The 19,439-nt window shown below is 34.6% G+C and overlaps 2 protein-coding genes and 1 pseudogene across 2 annotated transcripts; 1 reads left to right on the top strand and 2 right to left on the bottom strand.

The window, feature by feature from the left end:
- Positions 1–1,169: 1,169 nt before the first annotated feature.
- Positions 1,170–3,093, bottom strand: LOC115454540 (GATA zinc finger domain-containing protein 4). The gene has a single exon (XM_030183268.2). The coding sequence runs from the start codon at positions 2,886–2,888 to the stop codon at positions 1,737–1,739; it is 1,152 nt and encodes a 383-aa protein (XP_030039128.2). The 5' UTR covers positions 2,889–3,093; the 3' UTR covers positions 1,170–1,736.
- Positions 3,094–5,887: 2,794 nt separating this feature from the next.
- Positions 5,888–8,660, top strand: LOC119191183 (programmed cell death protein 4-like). The gene is made up of 2 exons (XM_037445078.1): positions 5,888–6,347; positions 8,338–8,660. The coding sequence occupies exons 1-2, from the start codon at positions 6,104–6,106 to the stop codon at positions 8,643–8,645; spliced, it is 552 nt and encodes a 183-aa protein (XP_037300975.1). The 5' UTR covers positions 5,888–6,103; the 3' UTR covers positions 8,646–8,660.
- A 6,989-nt stretch (positions 8,661–15,649) lies between these two features.
- LOC119191184 lies at positions 15,650–19,140 on the bottom strand (annotated as a pseudogene).
- Between the last annotated feature and the right edge of the window lie 299 nt (positions 19,141–19,439).

The raw sequence follows: 19,439 nt of genomic DNA, 5'->3' as shown, positions 1-19,439 counted from the left end.
TAGCTTTTGCTCGCGGCTTCGCCCGCGTGAAGGTGTTTTCAGGATAAAATTCCACTGTTTGATAAAAGTCTTGCTACATATTTTCCCGGTACTTATAGGTTCAAACTAATTTTATCCCCAATCTATAATTTCAGTTCAATCAGTCGAAAATCTAAGAACATTTATACAAACTTTCATCCCCTATTTTATCCCCTTAAGGGTAGAATTTATCAAAATCCATTCTTAGGGGATGCCTACGTCATAGTAGCTTTATGCATGTAAAGTCTTAGCCCGATCCGTCCAATGGTTTGGGCTGTTCCTTGATATATCACTGTCAGTCACCTTTGAGTTATATATTATATTAACAACTGAAGTTAGCTAAAATTGAGTTTCTCGAAGCCGACCACTATTTATGTACTATGTATTTTGAGACTATGCAATTTTGTCGCGTTCGCGATTCACTTTCACTTTTGTTGAGTTTCAGAACGCGATATTAGATCCTCCAACGCGCACGCGAATTTGAACTTTATGCAGCGGAATAAATTACAAATTGACTCTCCATTTTATTTAGAAAACGTTTGTATGGGAAATAGAAAAATGCTGTTTTGAGGATTTTCCCGGCAATTATTCGAATTTTTCTCACCTTTTAAATCTTCCCTAGACCTCCACGAATAATTCAAGACCAAGATAAGATAAATCCGTTCAGCCGTTCTCGAGTTTTAGCGAGACTAACGAACAGCAATTGATTTTTATATATATAGATAGAGGCAGCCTTACGGGGGGGAACCGGGTGGTTGTCCGTCTAGTTTATTGGTCTCTGGTTGTCCGGGGCCTCGTATTTACAGCGACCTCGTGCGGTGCCTTAGACCTTTTTTACAATCTTGCCGTAAATCGGGGAGATTTGCACCGCCCGGGCTTCGCGTTATTTTTTGCTTTCGTCTGGAGCTTCGCTCGTTAAGGGTCGCCAATGATTACCAATAAAGTATAAAAAAACACAAAAATAATTTTAGATTTTTTGATGATCCCATCAATTAAGGTTCTTACGATAACTTGTTAACAAGTAAATGAAATCATCCAAATTTGTGTTTTTTTCGTCATAATTATACATACTTAAATGCTTGAATGGGATTGGGTGATGTTTTTTTCCTGTATCAAATTATCTATTGGATCCATAGAAGATATTAAAACAATTTTTTTAATATTATTTGTTTAATCAGGTACATATTTGGTAACATTTTAAAAGATGTAAGCATTTTGGTTTACAACATTTGCTTATAAATGGTTATTTTGTGATTTGCTGATTATATGTAAAAAAAGTTTAAATTTAACACTACTTTCTTCTGAAAACATTACATAAGTTGTATTTATGCTAAGATTCCAAAAGTAGATATTTATAGGTCTAGAGAAAAGCAAATATAAATTCTATTTTGAGAACCTATGCAGGCAGCATATTGCATAATACCAGGCCCATAGGCCATAATATGGCCCGCAGTACAATATTAGTGTAAGCAAGTTAAATCACAAAGTAAAAAATAAGTTTTGGGTGCCACAAAGAGAACAATAGAAACTATCGGTGGCCTGTTAAAAATATCTGAATTATCTGTTTGCCCTAACTGTTAAAAAAGCAGTCCTGCAGCTTACTATGCACTATCAACCTTAATACTCTATATTTAGTGGTAATTATATTTTAATATAGATGGTGGATTGCAGTTTTTGATTTATGCTGATATTTTTATGTTTTTGTATGACAAATATCATTATTCCCCTATTTTCTCTGTCAAATGATCATACTTAAATACATTCAATATCCATTTATGGCCATCAACTTCAACCACATTGTAAGGTTTATATATTTTAATTATGGAATCATTCCCAATTTTTTCATTTAGGTAGACATTATTGATAACTACGGACCAATGCTGGTCATTTTCATCAACAGCATTTAAAACAGTACATCCATATTCAGAAATTGCTTTCGTATGCCGGAATAATACATGAGCTTCTTTAGGTATGACGAAATTCGAGTTGTCAGCAAGAAATTTTTCATGCTGCCATAAAGAACGGCTTGCATTTTGTTTCTTTAATAATGCGTTCAACCGGTATGCATATCCATCTTTTTTATACTTGATTTTCTTCGTAACATCTTTATTTACCTTCTCTTCTCTTGCAGATATGACACATTTGTGAACACTGGACGTTTCGTGATCGGTTGTACCACTTGATATTTCTATTTCTTCACTCTGGGCGCTCTCTTTAGGTGTGGTTTCATCACTAATAGAATTTTGTGATGCGTTGTCTTGTGTAAAGTTACTTTCAAAAAAACACTTGACTTTCCGATAAATATCGTGTTTAAAATGTTTCTCACCATTTTCTGAGGCATTGGAAGCATTTATTTTAGAAATGCATTGATTTTCTGTTGTGTTGTTACTTGTATTTAATTTATTCCCTATATTTTGCCTGTAAAAAGTCCCACCATTGATTTTGGTAGAAATTAGATTTTCGTTGTTATTGAAAAGTTTTCTATTCACTTTTAAAGAGTTTTGATGTAAAATTGGACTTTTTTGGGAATTTCTTGGCATTAGGATCGGTGAGCGTTGCAACGATTTCGATTCTAAAACGGGGCTTATTTTAATGCTTTTATTATCACATAGTATAGGAGATTTATCACCCGCAAATGTAGAGGTATTTTCTAGTACTGCTATATCCAAGTTGGCAATGTTTGAAGGTTTTCTACTTCGTTTTCGTTTTGTATAACGTTGTCGATTCGTTATATTGCAATATGTAACATTGCTGTATGAAGTTTCTTCATCGCTTGAAGAGCTCAACGACCAGTTGATATCGTTTGTACTTTCCTGCGAGTTTAAAAGTCGAAATTTGTGAGCAAAATTGTTTTCTTTGTTTTTCCTCATTTTATGATTGTAAAAATGCTCAGCAGTGAACCTTAATGCACCACTCTTTTATCCTTTACTTTAAAACAAATTATTATAAGCGAAACACAAAAGAAAATAATATACTTTTATGGAGTGTCCTTTGGAATTATCTATATCAGATCTATATTAGTTCCAGATTAGTTCCATTGGAAATTATAATTGCATTAACAATGTCATCCAGATGTCAACTGTCAAATTGGTGTCAATTTTTTTCTTCGTCCTTAGAGGCCAGGCTATAGTCTTACGACTATACTGCCTACAAATTGGTGTCAACTGTCAGATATTGCCTCAGAATATTGCTAGATGCAGTAATGGACCGCATCTACGTCAGGTAACAATACAAAAATCTGTTTTCGATACACTTCGCCTTATATCTTTAGACTTACACTTACTGAGTAGAAAAGTCCAATATAACTTTGCCCTGCCTTTGGAGACCGAACCCAAAATCTCAGTACTGAAGTCTTACCGTAATACAACTACGCCACCGAGGCCTAAAAAAATCGTTAATTATTTATTTGTTGAATTGTTACGATTACGAAGCCGGCCAGCTTTCAAAAAATCGAATAGTTTAAAATTAAACTTACCACAGCAGTAATAAATAACAAAGCAAAAACAAACAAATAAAAAGTACCACCTAAAAATAAAGGACACACATTTCTGCTGCTTTGCACAGAAAAACGTGCAATGAAAATATTTAAATAAAAGCTTAGAGATAAAAAAACACGGCTACAATGTCTTTGAAACCGAAACGGGACAGACTTTAGATCATAGATGTCCTAGGTATTTCTGGCGGGTTCGTCTGCTTGAAAATCCTTATCACAAACAAACCCAAGACACTAGCGATTTATTGTGCCACCTATATAACGCTAGCGTCACTTGCCTAAAAAATCCATATCATGTATATTATATATTATAATTCATTTCCATATATATTATAATTCTCTTTGATCCATGTCTTCCAAAAACGCAAATTATTCAATGATAAAAGAGTATAGAGGATGAGTGATGTGGTCACGTGACATGCGGCACATTTAATGCATAAAATGGCGCCGACTCCGCCCCTTACAATAGTGATATGCTAGTATCGAAATTTTGTATCGACATCGAAGAATTAAAAGAGAGACAAACAAGCCTAAAAAGATCAAATACGAAAGGGGTTAGGTTCTACCATAATATAAATATAACAAACCATATTATAAACAAACAAACTGAAACTGATTTATAAGTAACAATTGTTAAAGAAAGCAGTACCTGTTGTGACAAACATCCAGTTGTGTTTGATCTATATTTGTATGTTGCACTATTCCTTGCTAAAAATTTAAGTTACAGATTAAGATATTTACTTAAATACATGATAAATGGAATAAGATAGCGTAGCCAGCAATTATTTGGTTGGTTTTATTTTATTTTATTATTATGCTCTTTGATCGAGAAACATAACTACGTTTCAACAAACTAAAATCAATGAGCGTAAAGATGATGGTTAAGATAATCAATTATAATAATTATTTGCAATAACAACAATATGATTATGTATCTATTTACGTGCATGCAAAGGTTGCTCGAAACATAAGACCGCCAATTGTAAAAATAAGTAAGTATATCTTACATTTCATCTTTATGTTGTTTCTTTTATGTTTATCTATTCTTTTATGTAACAATTCTAATTTTATTCATAGCAATATATTAAAGTAATATTACTATTAGGTGAAGTAATAATCATTACTATTTTACTTATCGGGAATATTGTTGGAAAACAGTTATCTTTTACTCGCGTTAATTAAACGTGTGGTTTATGCATTTCTTCTCAAAATGTAAAGAACGAATATATGTATTTGGTGTAGGATTCCAATCACGTCGCCTAATATTCTCAATTCATTTTGCCTTGGTTTTTAAATTTTTTGGTAATAAAAAAAAAACAATCCAATTTCACTTAGTTTGTCGTTCTGGACAACACAATATTGATGTGTGCTCTAACATTCCTTCAAAGACAAAATCCGTAACTGATAAACGGGCGTCTGTTAAAATATCGATATCAATAATTTCTAAACAAATCCACCCATCCCTAAGCTCGTGTGTAAACAAACATCATGATTTTAATGGATATAAATCACGCCTAAAAGGGTTCAAAGCTTATCAAACAAGATCCACATATAATTTTAATTGATAAAACAAATCCAAAAAGTAAATATAGAAAGATATTTACTAATTTTCGGTAAAAACAGTTACTAACCTATGAAAAGATATTTCGGGGTCTTTCTTGCGTGAATTCGATTTGCATCCTTTCACACAACACTGAGTCACTTTCGAAACTTAACAAATACACTAATAAACAAACTAAACAATTGAGAATATGATTATATTACTTTAAATTCAATATTTATGAAGATTTGTTTACATCGTCTGACACTACATGTACTTGCTGGCTGGGCTGCAATAAATGGCGTTTCTGCCGCAAGGCGGTCCCAGTGTGTTGAAGGAAACGAAATAGTGCCATATTCGAAGAAAGCAATTATTTTTGTCTTTGTTTCTTGCGTTCCAAATAAGCTTTGAGTAAAAGAGATAGACATATATATTGACAATTCTGCGTCGAGTCGTCTGTATGTTAGGGATAACATACATATAACTTATTCATATAGCTAACTTTTGAGGCCTGTCCTCTTTATATTTAGTCATTGAAATTATTCAAATAAACAGTAACCTATGTGTCAATCCAGGACAAAGTCTACCAGTGTATCAAATTTCATCCAAATTCGTTTAGCTGTTCGTAAGATTACCTCTAACAAATACAAGAAATCAAATAATAAATATCGAGCATTTTGAGATTTGAACTAATCTAGCATAAGTATATTGTGTAATGATTCTTATTATTTGATGCGCGCCACTCCTAAAACGTAGTGATTATATTCTCTTTGGCCACTCCGTTTTAAAATCGAGTTTACGTAGTACCAACAAGCACATAGTTTAATTTTATATTGGCAGTACTGTCGCCGCCATGTTATTTTGCTAACTTCATTCCGGTGTGCACTCAAAACAAATATATTTTGATCGTACGTCCCACATTGTTGTTTATCTGCAATAATTATATACAGTAGCGATACTAGACATTCTTGTTGGAGTCCAACGATATCACATTGTGAACTTCGACGACAGATTGCAAGTTTAATAGAAATTGAGTAATCCGATCCGCCGCGATGGAAGTCGAGCGAAATGCTTCTGACTCTGAAAACGTGGCGGCCGATGAAAAGCCGGTCGGTGACGAGGGCGCCGGCGACGCCACTACATCGCACAGCGATAAGTTACGTCGCAAGAATAAAAAATACGCACGCTCGAATAGCAAAGAGGGTGTTACTGTGGTTGCTCCATTGCCCAAATACCGCAGTTGGAAGAATAGCCGCCGGCCGCGCAACGGGCACGGCAGAGGGCTGCCCAAGAAAGGTGCGTGTCAGTCATATCTTTGTCTATCGATAAACAAATCGGTCGGGCCCGGGGAAAGTTCTAGAACATGTCAACGTGTTTCCAGCTGCATTTTGGGTCAAATTTACGTAATATTGTTTACTACGCAGTGTGTAGTTTTATGGTGGTTTTGTGTAAAGCGGACGCGGTGTGAAGGTCACGTAGCGTTTCTGCGCAGTTCGTTTGGCTACTGATGTATAAATAATATGAGGCTGGCCGCTTTATCTGCTTGTGGGCCGATTATAGTTGAATGACATATTACGTAACGGTTGATTGTAAACAACTTTCGACATCCAAGGCTATTTTGGTTCTCGTTCGAAATTTAAAGCGGCGCGCGGGAGCGCCGCAGCTGGTCACACGGGGTTTTATTGTTTTTTTTTTTTGAGAACAAAGCAATGACTCGTTATATCATTAATACAGTCGTCTGAGAAGGTCGTAAGAGTTCATAAATTCTTATTAGGATATTTAGCAGGTGTATTTACTTTGCGAACATTCTGGGTTTTAATTTATTACTATTATTAATTGTTTTTTCAATTAACTTGAGTATATTGAATTATATTTGTTGTACATTGAATAAAACTTCCACATTTCTTATTACCTGCCATACAAAGCACAGCTTCAACACGAGATTTTATTTTTTAATATAGAAGAAAAATAAGACAGGCAAACGTTTTTTCCTAATGACCTCTGTTAGAAAATTTCACAGTACCAAAGAGGATACAGAAGGGTGTGTGCAAGTTACTTTTTCACTTATAACATTTGAAGCCAGCTGGGTATTTAATTGATACTGGTATTAAAAAAAAAGAAGTTTATTGCATCACAAAAATGTTTAAGAATTAATTATTATTGATGATAATGTATAGGTTTTTTTAATGTGGAATAATGCCCGTTGCAGACCATAAGCTAAGTTAGTTTAACTTAGCTTCCATAGCTGACATTTTTTCATACTTTTGTTAAAACTGCTAAACTAAGTAAACTTAGGTTTGTATATACATAATTTATTCAGCTCAGCTGAACAAACTTAGGCTCAATTTTTGGTCTGCAATTGGCATCAGAGTTACAAATTGATAAAAGCTACATATGTCATCATTTCAAACCCAAATATGATACAATTTAATTTTATAAAAATGTTGCAGCCTTTTAATATCCAGGTAGCTTTTGCTTGTTATTCCATTTGAATGAAAGACTCAGTTTTTTATATATTTTTTTATTTTTATGTATTACCCATATCTAGGTGTGTGAAGTCTACTAATCGGTACTAGGCCAGCGTGGTGGACTAAGGCTTAATCCCTCAGTAGTAGAGGAGGCCCATGCCCAGCAGTGGGACAGTATATAATGCAGGGCTGATATTACTATATATTAGTTAATTTCCTATGTCAAACCTCCAAATAAATGGTAATCAAGAGGGCATTCTAAGCAACTATTGACTACACTGGAAACTGCTTTTAATAATTACAGCAACTAGCCAAGAAATAGTTTTTTTTTTACCTTGTTTCAATAATGTAATAACTTTAAAATTTTATTTTTATGTGAGAGTAATACAAAAGCAATAATTTTATTTATTTATAATCATATATGCATAAAGTTATTACGCAAAAAAAAATCAGACTTATCATTTTATATCCTTTTTATAATATGCAATTGATAGTATAGAATATAATAAATTAATATAACTATCGTCAGTTACATCTGCCCCTTCTGGGATAATTTGTGTGTGTTTGACAGGAATGCTCCTGTGACGTAGAACTGCATTGTACGACTGCAGACATGTCTTCGGTTCAATACCCGAGTCGAGTAATGATAATGTGTATTTCTGCTCTGTACCCGTCTGGAATCTGGAATTGTGCTCGGTAAATGACAGTAGGGCATTATATGTCACCTAAACTATCTGGCAATGTGGCTGGAATGTGGGTGTGATAAGCTCTGCTTATCCCTGACAAGGGAAAAGCGTAACGTTGTGCTGTGTTGGCAGGCGGCGCCGGCGGCAAGGGCGTGTGGGGTGCGCCCGGCTCGGAGCTGCTGGAAGAGTACGTGGAGGACGCGAATGACCCCAACTACGACTCCGAGGCGGTCACCAATGGCGACGTGGAGTTCAAGCAGGTGATCGTCGAGGCGGACCCTGAAGAGGTCGTGGTAAGTACAATGCTGGAGGTGTTTTACCGTCATAAAAAATGGCTTTCAATAATAAAAATAAAAAAAAATGATACATATTTTCTTTTTGATTACGAATATGTATTTAACTCAATATTGAAAAAACAATTACGTCTCTCTTCCTTGTGACCTAGTGTTGGACGCTGTTAGTTTTTAATATTCTCTTATCTCAAATATTTAATGTTTAATAATTACAATTATCTAGAGATATAGTTCTACGGATATATTTTAAGGCTTAAGGTGCTCCAGCAAAACTATGCGCTGACTTTTAGAAGCTATGTACTCGAAGTTTTAAAACATGCAGAAAAAATTTAACATAATTTTTCTGCAACATGTTTTATAATGTGGATATTGTCATTAATTTCACAATAAAAATGCGACTAAAATTTTAATTCTGAACCTATCTCCTCTTTAAGTACACATTTTAATTTGCAACAGAGTGTAAAACGCTCTTTTACAGTAAACATTATATTAGCAAAATAATTACAGAATACAATTTTAGACATTCTTTTGACAACGTCCAGCCAGAGAATAATAATAGAATAGTCGCCGCGTGACATATCTTCTCTTCTGCCAGCCTGCCCGCGCAGCCGAATACTCCGGAAACGCCCGATGTCATCGGCTAGCATAGCGGCGCGTAACATCGGCCATCCTGCAAAGTGAATACCAAAGGTATTCACAAAAATAAATTTGAGAAAGCAGAACTGAATCGGATACTTATATTTTAAACATTTTTACCAGTAAATCACTAACTATTCCTGATCGATTAACTCTTTTATAAACCAATCAAGTCTTGCTTATCCACAATATCCAACAACTTATCCATTTTGCAATTAACTTTCACGCTATATGTGTATATAATTTATTTTTCGTTAGTACCTAAACCCCGTTTCCTTACTTCATTCCCAGCAACCAAAGACCTTCATTCTATTTATCCAAGTTTACATACAGTTAATGCTGAATACTAGTAGCAATCATAGAATGCTGAGAACCAAACTTAAGTTTAAAAAAAAACATCCAGAACAAATAAACCTTTCAAAGCAAAACCTCCAATTAGTAAGACAGCAGCAAATGAAAAGGAATGAGAAGCACAACTAAAGAACTCCATAGAAGTCGCAAAGGAAGTTAACACACAAGATAATATAACACACAATAAGGACTTATCAGCACACGATTCATGCATATAAATAAGCATACGCAACATATACCAACTCAATCTAATCAATTAATCAAATGGTTTACGAGTAACACAGCATAAAAGCAAGAAGCGTTAGAAAAGTCATAACTGAAATTAATAAAATATTTAAAACTAACATGCGGAAGATTGCCATGCTTCCAGATTATAAAAACAGAAAAAATGCATTCAAACGACCAGAGGCATTAAGAAAAAAGACGGGAAAATACAGACAGCAAAAAGAGATTAGATCCCCAGCATAAAGGATAAAAACGGCATAATAGAAACCACAATACGAGAGTCTTTATCAAAGCTACTAAATGCATCCAAGAATTATACGGCATGACAGATCCGACCATTAAAGAACCGGTACCGGAGACAATCTCTGAAAAATAAAAATAGTCAAATAAAACTCCAGGTGCAGAGAACATCAGCAATGAACTTCTCATCGAGAACAGGGACATTATTAACACCTACACTCACATAGTTATTGACTGAGGTCTTAAGAATAAATTAATTTCAAGTCAGTGGACAACAATTACTATTATACGACTACACAAGAAGATTGAAAAGGACATTTTTTTATTACTAGCTCTTCTAACCTAATCGATAACATAAGATGTACAGACTCCAAATTAAGAACGGATACATTAGCAACAGAACTGGGTGCACGACTTTCGAGAAGTGAACTCTACATGCAATAAAAGTAAATTAGGAAACAAGTTACATTGTGTTTGAATTAGTAATAACGAATTAGTTGAAGTCACAAATTAGGGACAGAATTTATTATTCCAAGTTTCTTAATCTGAGGTACTTTACCGCTAAAATACAAATTTCTTGAAGCATATTATTGTGGACTGATACATTCGCCACAAAAGGCAAGTGATGACTATAATTGATTCGCCGTGTTGGCAAGTTGAAAGTCACTCTGTTATGGAGACGGTTGCCAGAACGAGAATCAGCAAAATTAAGTTTCATTAACAAAACAGAGTTATCAATGTCAACGTTAACCCATTTTTGTAAAATAAAAAATGATATCTGCCATCTCGCGTCTTTATTCAAGAAAACTGATTTTAAATTGAGCAAGTCTAGATTCGTAGCTTTGTAAACTGTGGCACTGGTTATTCACGTGTGAAAAATGATACAGAAACTGCTTCTGGGCTCTCTCACCAATCTCTGAATATGTTCGATGAATGACGGACTCCAGAGAGCATAGCAACATTCAAGATCAAATCAGACGAAACAACTAAAAAGACGACAGAGATCTCGGGATCTTCAAAACTTTCGTTTGTTATAACAGAAAACCAATTGAAAGCGCAGCCTACCCCGTAACTATGAGTCGAATAGTCAGTTAAGCCACGCGTGTCAAGACACTTCCTAAATGGGATATTATTAAGACTATAAATCTTAACAGTTTGAATAAATAACTATAGGTCTACAACTTGATATCAAATATCAACAAAGTCCTCGCTAAAGTGATTCTATATCGCAGGCATAACCAAGACACTGGACCAGATTCAACTAAGAGAACCAGCAGGCTTAACCGTTACCCCAGTGTTTATAAAAAACTGTCACTGGCGATCGAAGCCGATGTGGAGACATGTGGTTTACAATTACACTATTCAAGTACAGCGTTAGCTACACGTGTATGTTCCACTTATATAAACAACCAGCACAGAGTGAACATGGCCAACATGGAATAAAAACAACTACAGCAATTTTCATATGCATTACACAATGTTGGCAACTCATCGGAACCAGGATTTGTACATAATTTTCGGTAATGTCAATATTACATTCCGTAAATTGGGCGCCGTAAATAGTATCGATACTGAAGTACGCATCCGTCGCTACTTCTACCGAATATGTTTCAACTTTTTTTATTATTATAACACTACTTGTAATTTCTCGCCATATAATTACATATATACAAAATGACAATAACTGAACTCTAAACATACTTTTTTTAACTATTTGATTAAAACATCAGCTTCTAATGACCCACTAAAATCAGAAGACATCCATCTCTGAAGTATCATCATGACATGTATTCCTTGTGCATGTCTGCTCGATAAAACCACGGTTAATATATTTCTACAACTAAACAGGTTAACAGAAAATAACTTATCATAAGCAGTATAATAGATGTCAGTCGTAAGGTTTTATCTGATATTTTACTTTTTTTTTGTTCATAATGTTATTACCAACAATAAACCACCACTACCACCATGGTACACTTCAAAATTGCAGGAATACTCAAAGACAAATACAAATGTTTTTGCAATCTCAGATTACCATTCCCACTGTTTATCAAAAAATTGAGCGAAGGTTAACCAACCAAGCTGAGTGTTACAGCTAGTACGGCAACACAATCCAGTATACCATTTCAGAGTCACCATATTGTACCCTTATTCATTCGCAGAAATATTGCTCACATATTGTACCTTATTAGTATACTTAGAGAGCATCAATTGTTCAGAGCCATAGCGTAAGTGCTATATAAGAATACCAAACATTTCAATTAATAAGCCAGTGCTTTTCAATTTATCCAGAGTCCAAGTACAGACAGAATAGTTTTTTTTATCATGCTCCAAACCAGATCAGTGAGGGTATCTGGAACAGAAGATATGTATGTTATATTATATTATTATATTACATTTCTAAACAACTACGTTTGCTCTGTCTTATTTTCTTTACTCTGTTTTCCTAAATTGCATTTATACATCAACACAGTTGACTGGATTTTGGAACCTCGTATACCACAAATCACATAATATTGTACTCCTGCCGTATATTGTAGCTTAATCTCTTTATGTCAGGGCTGTAAGCTTTCCATGTAAGATTAATGAATTCACAGATATTATATATAGTTTATAATTAAATATAAACACTAAACCAGAAACAGAAATAGAAAAACAGAAAAGAAATTAAATAAAACAGAATTAATGAAGCAGATCAGTAAAATAAAGCAGTCAAATCAGACAGAGTATGTTCTGACGTAATGTTACCAGGTGTCTCGATGTGCGCGGAATATCCCGGTTATCAGAGTTCTGGAGACGCGTCCCGATTTGCGACTGATTGGGACATTAAATGTCCCGAAAATCAATAAATTTATCAAAAAACATTATTATCAAAAAAATAAACAACACATCACATCACTAGCCCAGGGGGCCTTATTCTCTATCCCGCACGTTATCTTGACAGTGTGTAACAAGCACGTAACACAACGCATCATGTTTAGGACTATAGAAATTTGGCTTACAGAATACCATTCCACGCACATTTCTCGAAGATAATATGACACGGCCGCGTTACGCGTTTACACTATCATACAGAATAAGGGCCCTGTAGGTATAGTTTTATTTTGTTCTGTTGTTTAGAGACGCGACTGTACCGTGATCTATGATTCGATGTTAAAACAGAAATTGCAATGAAAATCAACATTAGCATGACTTGCAGTACCTATTTTTTTTTGTGTTTCGACCTTCTACCTGGATCCCGATTTGTTTTACCTGTTGCCCGATTTTAAACAAATAGGACCTAGTAACACTAATCAGAATGCTCATGGCTACAGACAGAATATGATCAGAAGGCTCATGACCACAGACAGAATATGATCAGAATGCTCATGACTACAGACAGAATATGATCAGAATGCTCATGGTTACAGACAGAATATGACCAGAATGGTCATGGCTACAGACAGAATATGATCAGAATGGTCATGGCTGCAGATAGAATATTATCAAAAGGCTCACGGCCACAGACAGATCAGATTAAATAAAATAAACAGTTACGCACGTTCGCATTGTCAGCCTGAAGTGTTGCCCCACCGATTTGACTTCACATGACTCCAGTCATTCCTGTCTCCAATGATTTAGTTTCTAAGAAAACACCCTCTCCAGTGAGCCAAGCAGCAGGCATAACGAAGTTTTTGTTATGAATGTCGTTAATCGTACTAATGTGCAGACATCAATTCCATATGCATTCCCAACATATTTACTTCAACAGACGTAGACGTTGCCATGGTAACTAAAATCTGAGAATCTGGTAATTTTAATTTTGGCATTCAATGAATCATCACAGATTTATTCCGATAGTTCTCTTCACATTCGAATTCAATGTAACTTCAAATTATCATTTGTATAATCCCACTTCTGAATGTAAAACGCTCTTTTTACAGTAAACATTATATTAGCAAAATAATTACAGAATACAATTTTAAACATTCTTTTGACAACGTCCAGCCAGAGAGAATAATAAATGAATAGTCGCCGCGTGACATATCTTCTCTTCTGCCAGCCTGCCCGCGCAGCCGAATACTTCCGGAAACGCCCGATGTCATCGGCTAGGATAGCGGCACGTAACAGTACGTTTGATAATGCCATTTAAATTAAGTAGCCTGTTAAATTTAAGTAGGCCTCAGACAACTTGGTTGGTTGAGTAGCGTTTGAGTATTCGGGCATTAATTTCTTCCCTTCCTCTAAAAACTTTTCCGATACTTATTTGATGGCAGGCTTTCCGTTGAATAATTCCTTGGCACTTATATATTTTAGGGTGGACCTATCTCTTTTTTTCGGCATAAACGCTTTATCACTACCATCACTTGGGGGGTGAGTGGAATAGTTAATATGTTGGTTTTGTAATTATGTTCATGTAATGCTTGTTGAAAAAATAACATATTGCCATTTCTGATAAGTATTTGACTGGACCGGTGCAGACATTGTCCAGTGTGAGGCATAAATTAAGTTTATATGTGTGACTGCTGTTACGGTTAATTTCTACCCGACTACGGCGAAGCAAATAATTACTGGTGTCAAAGTTTAAAAATAAAAGGTATAATAACAATATAAATTCTTGTTTTCTAGCATTATATTTTTTCTAATGGAACTGTGTCTGTACTCTTAAGTGGGTGATAATGGTTCATTTCAATAATCATGATCTTTAGATATTACATTATAGCCCCGGTTTCAGTAGCCCCACTTTCTACAACCTCATGTATGTCCACGTCTAATAGTGAAGTTTCCGTAAATTCTTTCATTTTGGGAACATAGATGCTATTTGTAATAAAGCATATATTTTTATTTAAGTAATTAGGAATTCTTAATGATTACCAAGACTAAACATAATAGAATTGTATATTCCCGCTATTCATATTCCTGCATATGCATACAGATTCCCTAGTGAAAGATTTTTATTAAACGAATAAATATGGAACTCACCTTGATTATCTTGAGGTGGTAATAAATCGGTGTCGTAAATACTGTTCATACCATCGATGTTTAGTGAAATCATAGCTTTTATTTGTTCTTCTGCATTATCTAGCGAAAGTGCCGTGATCTTGTCATCCTGGTGCGGTAAACTCCGAGCGTATTGCAGCCGACTTTTTTCTGACCGTACGTTTCAGGTCCTCGTATTTGACTTAATGTTTTCGTCGATCTGAATATGCCTCCAGATTGAGCAATAAATTCGTTTTGTATGCTTTCCCAAGCGGCTTCTTTTATTTTCCATGTCGAAGCATCACTTTATTTTCTAACACAGTTTGGTATTTCTGTACAAGTGATACCAAAATTTACCACTCATGTAATAAAAAGTTTACACTTTTAAATCTCCTTTAACCGGTAAGTTGTTACTCGAAGCTTTATTTTCGCTTGTAAAATTGATAGAAGATACTTGTAAGTATTACTTGCCAATTAACGTTAATTCGGAATTAACTAATCAACGCTTTGCTTAGAGATGGTGAAAGAGCCTTTAAGTGTAGAGTACCTGAGAACTGGCGAGTGAGTCTTATTAAAATCTACTCCATGCTGCTGAGTGCAACCTTTCGCCATAAGTCTATACTTGACTTTGTTATTGCTTTCTGGCTCTTTTCTAGAACACCCATTTGCACTTTACTACTCTATCTGCCTCTTTTGGGCTAACAATCTCCCACGCTTGGTTGTCTTTAAACGTTTAAAGTTCATCGGACATAGCCTGCTGCCACTTGTCTCTCTAGACCGTTGGTAGTTTCATCATAAGTTATATCTTCAGCCGAAGACTCTGGTTCATCAGAAACACAAAGATTTGTAATACCAAACCTTCCAGGTTTCCTGATACGCTTTTACACCAATTGGCGCTCTCTGTTTTCAGATAAATCGTAGATATATATAATATTATTTATGTATGTTTGTTCGTTTGTATGTACGTATTTATGTATGTGGGCATATTTATATGACGTACCTTTTATATTTTTAATTGATTTCAGTGTTGTTTGTTAATGTTTTCTCCACTACCTTCTCTCGTTGTGTACACCTACCTCTTTAGTCTCTGCACCACCTAAAGGTTGACTGGTAGAGAATGCCTTCGGCATTAAGTCCGCCTTTATACTCTTTGTATATAAAGTGTAATAAATAAATGAAATAAATCCTCTTCAAATAATATCTGATAAGTCTCTCCTTCAGTTGAATTTATACTTGTTTCTGAATTATATACATACAATATACGATCCTATGTTCGGATTATTTAATGTTATTTCACTTTCTTCCGTAGAACTTGCCTCTTGTACTGATTGCTGTTTTTCTGTCTCAACTTCGACAGCTTTAGAAAATGTTTTATAGTTTTTTCTTCTAGGTGGTGTGTCGTAAAAGTAGTTTTCATTTCAACTAAACTTTCTCCAATGAATCAATATAGAGTTCATGTAAATGTAGTAATAAATAACAACGCCCTTCTTTTAATAAATAATATCTCGCTTGATGATAGAACTTATGTCGTTAAAAGCTAATTCATGGAGTTCTCTCTAGAACTGCCAACCACTTTTAGTGGATGGTTTAATGAAGGTAGTTGTTTTGTTATTGAAATTTACTCTACACTGTGTATGATAATGCACCTTTGGGTTTGAAAATTTTTCCAATTGTTCAAATAAATTTTTAAACTCTTCTATATTTTCAATTTTGGTAGTATACTGGTTACGACAACACAAAAAGTCCTCTATATGTGCTGTTGCGAAACTTAGGTTTACATTTTCTACATCCATACAAGACTGTTTTGCTAAATGTAAATCACATATACGGCAATCTGGAGGTATATAATAATCATGATTTCACAAAGCCTCACCCTTAAAACAGATGCAGCTAGTATTTGAGAAGTAATGTTACAGTGTTGAAATATACATCTTCTATGTGTATCTGAGAGTCTAGAATAGCTTGGCAGGTTTATCCTTTCAGCATGCTGTTGATCTAGGTTAATTACTGAATCAAGTAATACAGCATTAGCAGCTCTTGGTTTTGCTCCTTTAAAGCATCTATGGCATAGTGAATCCGATTTGTGAATCTATAACTAAAATTTACATTAACCGTAGTAATAAATAAAAAAAAAACAAGTAAACCTCATTCCTGTTATAGAAAAACTAGCTAGAAAATTCTTTATAAACTGCCTAAAAATCATTTTATAGTATAAACTCTTGTTCATTAAAAGAAACCAATTGGGAATGCCTGCTTGTATCGTGTTTTCAATTAGGAAGGGTAGATGTTATATTTGGATAATGTAAATATTATGTAATAAAACTACCTCTTATGTTTACTTCAACTTCTCTTTGTTGTGTAGGCAATAGGCATCACCTCCGTTTGTGTAGTCTTTTCAGGAGTACGGATGGTGGGTGGTAAGGAAATTGGATCTGCAACGTCTATTGGACTGTATTCGAACCATTCCTCAGCCATTTCAGGCTTTATACACATTGCCTCAGAGTATTACACTAATTGATGGCATTTGTAAAATCATTTTATTATAATGGTCAATTCTCTTTATTTTAAAGGTATTTTTTTTACATTTTTACATATACATTTTAAAAAAAAACATGCATATAAAAATATAAAAATTTTGATGCGATATTTGATACTGTGAACACTTTTTCAAAATTTTATCAAGATATGGCTTCTTACTACATGCTATTCTTATTACATCATCCAGATGAGAATCTGTAAGTTTATTTCTGTATACACTCTTTGTATATTTCATTTTAGAAAAAGAAGATTCGCACACATTCGTAGACCCAAAAATTGTTAGTAGGATTTGAGCACATCTTTGTACGTTTTTATATTTTTGGGAACACTGCTCCAAACTCTATGTATTCTCTGTTTTCCCTTTTTTCTTTAAACACGACTTCTAGGTTGGTATCGTTTTTAAAAACAATAAATTTATTAAACAACTCTGCATGATTACAACTTAAAACTGAAGGTAACTCCGTGATATTCATTGTTTCTAAATGCCATGGATTTTCTATAAGCAACAAACGGTTTTTTAATTTTCTTAGATCTTCTAGAGTATAGCTGGTTTAGGGGATAGTGTCAAGAACTACTAAACACATTTAAAATTTCTTTTATTAAGTGAAAATGGTGCTATCCCTCTGTGCAGGCTGGACTTTATCTCAAAACAAGACCTTTATCACAGGGCGAATACACAAACAACTGCTAGTCACTAATATAATTTAAAGGTATGTAATGCATTACTCTAGACGAGACTAAAAGTTAAACTTTTAAAGTGGACGACTGTAGTAACAAAATTATAAACACGCAATCATAGCCTAACAAAATACGTAACATATAAATTTAATTCTAATGCAAAAAACTTTACCTTTCTATTGTATTCCTGTTTTTAATGTGAGCTTCATTATAATGTTGCTCAGCTTCAGTAAGTGGATTTAATATAGGTGTTAATAAATATCTCCTATTTAGGTAAGCACTATCACGAAGTAGCCAGCGATTCCCAAACTGACCAGCTTCACATTGAGCTGTAAAAGGCAATTATTTTGTTAACATGAATAAATACGTAACCAAACCAAAATCCTTGTTGTAATTGTAAGGGGGGTAACCTTTTATAGGGAGTATGTGAGTGTCCCACAATAACATAATTATATATGAATAAAAGTTTCTTACAGGAAACAAATTTTAAATAAGTATTTATACGCGTGTACACAGTACCGGACTCCACGTACACTACTCTCTCCCGACCGACTAGACTCCGTATACATTACGCTTACAAAGCAATATGGCTGTTACATAATTATTACCACTTACCTCTAAGGATAGAATTGTTAAATATTGTAGCATTATGTGTTGAACCTGGCCAGCGGGCCACCACATTCATAAATCTTATATCAGCATCACATATTGCTTGATAGAAAAATATTCTTTACGGTTTCTAAATTCTTCACCCATAACAAGACCTAATTATCATTGATTTAAATACCCAAATGGGTATTCACAGAAAATATAATATTATTCATTTAGTATTTGTATATAAATATGCTAATAATAACTGTAGGATGAACGGAACGTAATATGTGCGTGAAACGGAATGTGTAATGTGTGAGCGAGAAGGAGGATGTTTTTGAAAATGTCGGTAGTTACAAGTATGGAGAATTAAGACGCAAGGAAGACGTGTAATGTAAAATAATATAAAACGAGTACAAAGTGAAGAAAAAATCTTTTTATTTACAATATCCCAAATATTTTGGGGGGCTCGTCCGGGATATTGTTTAGCAAGATTAAGGCGTAAAACTGCGAAAAACGAAGAGCAGAAAAATGGCGGAACAAGACGTGCAAACCCAATTATTCGTGCCGGATATGATAAGATTCAGCGGCGAAGATCCCGCGTATACATCGTCTAAGTGGACGCAAGATCTAGACGATAATGCCGAAATCTTCGGGTGGACGCCGCAACAGCGTCTTGTAATTGCCCGGAGATCATTAACGGAACTGCTGAGCTATGGCTGA

Source organism: Manduca sexta, unplaced genomic scaffold (assembly GCF_014839805.1).
Source record: "Manduca sexta isolate Smith_Timp_Sample1 unplaced genomic scaffold, JHU_Msex_v1.0 HiC_scaffold_1155, whole genome shotgun sequence".
Taxonomy (NCBI): Eukaryota; Metazoa; Arthropoda; class Insecta; order Lepidoptera; family Sphingidae; genus Manduca; species Manduca sexta.
This window is presented reverse-complemented; position numbering and strand designations above follow the sequence as displayed.